This window comes from Sprattus sprattus (assembly GCF_963457725.1).
Source record: "Sprattus sprattus genome assembly, chromosome: 16".
NCBI classification, from domain to species: domain Eukaryota; kingdom Metazoa; phylum Chordata; class Actinopteri; order Clupeiformes; family Clupeidae; genus Sprattus; species Sprattus sprattus.
In genome coordinates this window covers 2269462-2274461 of record NC_137914.1, presented here as the reverse complement: position 1 = coordinate 2274461, position 5000 = coordinate 2269462, and the positions used below count along the sequence as shown (strand labels likewise).

General features: G+C 47.0%; 1 protein-coding gene across 1 annotated transcript in view; it reads left to right on the top strand.

Annotated features, from left to right (window-relative positions):
* Positions 1-5000, top strand: part of LOC308377856 (adenylate cyclase type 3-like) — a gene marked incomplete at both ends in the record, with an annotated part of 23497 nt that overhangs the window by 15071 nt on the left and 3426 nt on the right. The window contains 3 exons of the mRNA XM_080854616.1: positions 885-1001; positions 2581-2852; positions 3409-3490. Of these exons, the coding sequence (XP_080710742.1) occupies positions 885-1001; positions 2581-2852; positions 3409-3490 (471 nt within the window). The remainder of the gene's footprint in view (positions 1-884; positions 1002-2580; positions 2853-3408; positions 3491-5000) is intronic.

The following is a 5000-nucleotide window of genomic DNA, read 5'->3' as shown; positions in this document are numbered from 1 at the left end:
GTGCTGTTATATCTATATGCTGTGCTGTTATATCTATATGCTGTGCTGTTATATCTATACGCTGTGCTGTTATATCTATATGCTGTGCTGTTATATCTATATGCTGTGCTGTTATATCTATATGCTGTGCTGTTATATCTATACGCTGTGCTGTTATATCTATACGCTGTGCTGTTATATCTATATGCTGTGCTGTTATATCTATATGCTGTGCTGTTATATCTATATGCTGTGCTGTTATATCTATATGCTGTGCTGTTATATCTATATGCTGGTCTGTAATATCTATTTGCTGGTCTGCTAAAGCTATATGCTGTGCTGCTTAAGCTAGATGACTGCACAGTAGATAGCAAGGTTAGTCATTTCACACACACACACACACAATGAACTGAACTGTGAACTATGCATTTGTGTGTCTGTGTGTATGCATGCTTGTGTATCTGTGGGCGCATGCATGTGTGTATGCATGCTTGTGTGTGTGTGTGTGTGTGTGTGTGTGTGTGTGTGTGTGTGTGTGTGTGTGTGTGTGTGTGTGTGTGTGTCTGGGTGCATTTGTGTGTGCTGATTAATGAATCCAAACAAACAGTCATGATCCTGAAATTGGTTGCTTCTTCGATGCTCATATGAACATGTGCTGTGCATCAGAAGCGCCAAAAACAATGGTGGCTGGAAGTGTAAAGTAATTGCTTTAATCTTTGGTGGTTTGGTGACACGTGCATAAAAAGTAACAATATTTGGATGTTGTCATGATATGCATCTTACTTGCCAATCCACTGTTAAAAGTGTTGTGTGTGTGTATGTGTGTGTGTGTGTGTGTGTGTGTGTGTGTGTGTGTGTGTGTGTGTGTGTGTGTGTGTGTGTGTGTGTGTGTGTGTGTGTTGCAGCTGTTCTCTGAGAGGCTGGTCTCCTTCTCTCTCTGGATTGATCGCACTCGCTGGGCTCGGAACATTTGGGCGGCCGCAGCCATCTTTGTGCTGACCATGGCTGAGGTGGCCGACATGGTCAGTTGGACTCCCTTTCTCTTTTATCTTCTCCTCTCCTCCTCTTCTCCTCTCTTCTCGCCCTTCAACTTCTCCTCTCCTCTGTTCTCTCCCTTCATCTTCTCCTCTCCTCTGTTCTCTTCTTTCAACTTCTCCTGTCCTCTCTTCTCGCCTTTCATCTTCTCCTCTCCTCCTCCTCTCCTGTCCTCTCTTCTCTTCTCGCCTTTCATCTTCTCCTCTCCTCCTCCTCTCCTGTCCTCTCTTCTCTTCTCGCCTTTCATCTTCTCCTCTCCTCCTCCTCTCCTCTCCTCTCTCCCTTTCATGTTCTCTTCTCCTCTCCTCCTCCTGTCCTCTGTTCTCTCCCTTTCATCTTCTCCTCTCCTCCTCCTCTCCTCTGTTCTCTTCTTTCAACTTCTCCTCTCCTCCTCCTCTCCTCTCCTCCTTCTCTACTCTCGACTCTCTTTTCATCTTCTCCTCTCCTCCTCCTCTCCTCTCCTCTCATCTCCTTTCATCTTCTCCTCTCTCTCTTTATTCTCTCTTTATTCACCAAAATGGTCAACGTACACACACAGGTATCTTACTTGGTGAAACTGCACCGTGAAACGGCGGAATGGCAGAATAAGACCCGGAAGAGCCCAAGATCAAGACAAAATAATCACACCAAGATCAAGACAAAATGATCACACCAAGATCAAGACAAAATAATCACACCAAGATCAAGACAAAATGATCACACCAAGATCAAGACAAAATAATCACACCAAGATCAAGACAAAATGATTACACCAAGATCAAGACAAAATAATCACACCAAGATCAAGACAAAATAATCACACCAAGATCAAGACAAAATAATCACACCAAGATCAAGACAAAATGATCACACCAAGATCAAGACAAAATAATCACACCAAGATCAAGACAAAATAATCACACCAAGATCAAGACAAAATAATCACACCAAGATCAAGACAAAATGATCACACCAAGATCAAGACAAAGTAGAGGTTGAATCTAAGTCAAAATAATCACACCAAGATCAACTCAAAGTAGAGGTTGAATCTAAGTCAAAATAATCACACCAAGATCAAGTCAAAGTAGAGGTTGAATCTAAGTCAAAATAATCACACCAAGATCAAGTCAAAGTAGAGGTTGAATCTAAGTCAAAATAATCACACCAAGATCAAGTCAAAGTAGAGGTTGAATCTAAGTCAAAAGAATCACACCAAGATCAAGTCAAAGTAGAGGTTGAATCTAAGTCAAAATGATCACACCAAGATCAAGTTTAAGTGAGAGTAGAGGGAGAAACCAAAACTAAGTCAACAGTAGTCAAAATTAGAAAATGAAGTAACCTCCACTCCAAAAATGTATCCCCCTCTTCTCCTTCTCCTTCTTTCTTCAACTCCTCTCTTCCTTTCTCTTTTCTCTAACTTCCTGTTCTTTTCTCTTTCTCCTCCCTTCTTCTCTCCCTTTTCCTGAATCTCTCTTCTCCACTCTTTTCTGTGTGTGTGTGTGTCTGTGGTCTGTGTGTGTGTGTGTGTGTGTGTGTGTGTGTGTGTGTGTGTGTTTCAACTGAGTTGTGTGTGTGTGTGTGTTTCAGCTGAGTTGTGTGCCACCATCCCTCGTCCTGTTGAACAGCACCGCTGGTGTGTCACTGGGGTTGCTAGGCGACGGTGGATGCGCAGAGAACCCCAAACACTACAGCTTCATGGCGGTCCTGTTGCTCGTGGCAACCACCATGCTGGTGCAGCTGAGCCACATGATCAAACTGGCCCTCATGCTGCTGGTCGTCGTGGCAACTGGTGCCGTCAACATCTACAGCTGGAGGGACATCTACGACATCTACGACTTCATCCGTTACCTGGACTACAGGTACACACTCCTAGAGAGTGTAAACACTTTACATTTAGTAACCTTAAGGAAGTGAGAGTGACCTTTGACCTTAATGTACGTCTGTGTGTGTGTTGAGGGGTGTAAATATTAAGGTGATCTCTACTCTACTAACTTAATTGTGGTGAAGATGTGTGTGTGTGTGTGTGTGTGTGTGTGTGTGTGTGTGTGTTTCTATGTGTGTGCTTGTGTAAGTGTGTGTGAGCAAGAACTAGAGCTCTGGGTTTCTTCACAAGTACTTCATAAGACTCCTCATCATTGTAAGTGTGTGTGTGTGTGTGTGTGTGTGTGTGCGTGCGTGTAGGAGTTCTAAGGTACACTCTAAGTACTTGATGACAGTGATGATGATGATGATTTTGTGTGTGTGTAGGACTTCAGTGGTGCCCTCTAAGTACTTGATGACGGTGATGATGATGGTGTGTGTGTGTGTGTGCGTGTGCGTGTGTGTGTGTGTGTGTGTGTGTGTGTGTGTGTGTGTGTGTGTGTGTGTGTGTGTGTGTGTGTGTGTGTGTGTGTGTGTGTGTGTGTGTGTGTGTAGGACTTCAGTGGTGCCCTCTAAGTACTTGATGACGGTGATGATCATCATTATGATGCTGAGTCTCTACTACTTTACCCGACATGTAAGTGTCCAGAGTGACCACACTCACGCATACACACACATGCAAACACACACAGACACATTTATTCATACACACACATGCAAACACACTGACACACTCATGCATAGACACACATGCAAACACGCACTGACACACTCATACATACACACACATGGAAACACACACAGACACACTCGCGCACACACACACATGCAAGCACACACAGATACACTCACACTTACACACTCGCGCACACACACACATGCAAGCACACACAGATACACTCACACTTACACACTCTTTGCTACATACACACACATGCAAACACACGCCGAATACACACAAATTTTAACACACAGAGACACACTGTCTCCTACAAAACACACACAGATACACACACGCATACACCCCACCTCTTTCTCTCGTTCTCCCTCCACCTCTCTCTCTCGCTCTCCCTACACCTCTCTCTTTTTCTCTCCCTCTTTCATCTTTCTCTCCCTACACCTCTCTCCTCCTCCACCCTCTCCCTCCATCCTCTCTCTCACCCTACACCTCTCTCTATCTCTCCCCTGTCTCTCTCTCTCTCTCTCATCCCTCTCACCATCCTCTCTCTCCCTTCACCCCCGCTCTCCCTACACCTCTCTCTTTTTCTCTCCCTCTTTCGTCTTTCTCTCCCTACACCTCTCTCCTCGTCCACCCTCTCCCTCCATCCTCTCTCTCACCCTACACCTCTCTCTATCTCTCCCCCTGTCTCTCTCACTCACCCCTACCTTCCCTCTCTCTCTCCCTACACCTTTCTCTCTCTCTCCCCCTGTCTCTCTCACTCACCCCTACCTTCCCTCTCTCTCTCCCTACACCTTTCTCTCTCTCTCCCCCTGTCTCTCTCACTCACCCCTACCTTCCCTCTCTCTCACCCTACACCTTTCTCTACCTCTCCCCCTGTCTCTCTCACTCACCCCTACCTTCACCCCCGCTCTCCCTACACCTCTCTCTCTCTCACCCCCCTCCACCTCTCTCTCTCCTCCTCCACCTCTCCCTCTCTCTCCTCCTCCACCCTCTCCCTCCACCTCTCTCTCTCCTCCTCCACCTCTCCCTCTCTCTCCTCCTCCAAACTCTCCCTCCACCTCTCTCTCTCCTCCTCCACCTCTCCCTCTCTCTCCTCCTCCACCCTCTTCCTCCACCTCTCTCTCTCCTCCTCCACCTCTCCCTCTCTCTCCTCCTCCACCTCTCCCTCTCTCTCCTCATCCACCTCTCCCTCTCTCTCCTCCTCCACCTCCACCTCTCCCTCTCTCTCCTCATCCACCTCTCCCTCTCTCTTCTCCTCCACCTCTCCCTCTCTCTCCTCCTCCACCTCTCCCTCTCTCTTCTCCTCCACCTCTCCCTCTCTCTCCTCCTCCACCTCTCCCTCTCTCTTCTCCTCCACCTCTCCCTCTCTCTTCTCCTCCACCTCTCCCTCTCTCTCCTCCTCCACCTCTCCCTCTCTCTTCTCCTCCACCTCTCCCTCTCTCTTCTCCTCCACCTCTCCCTCTCT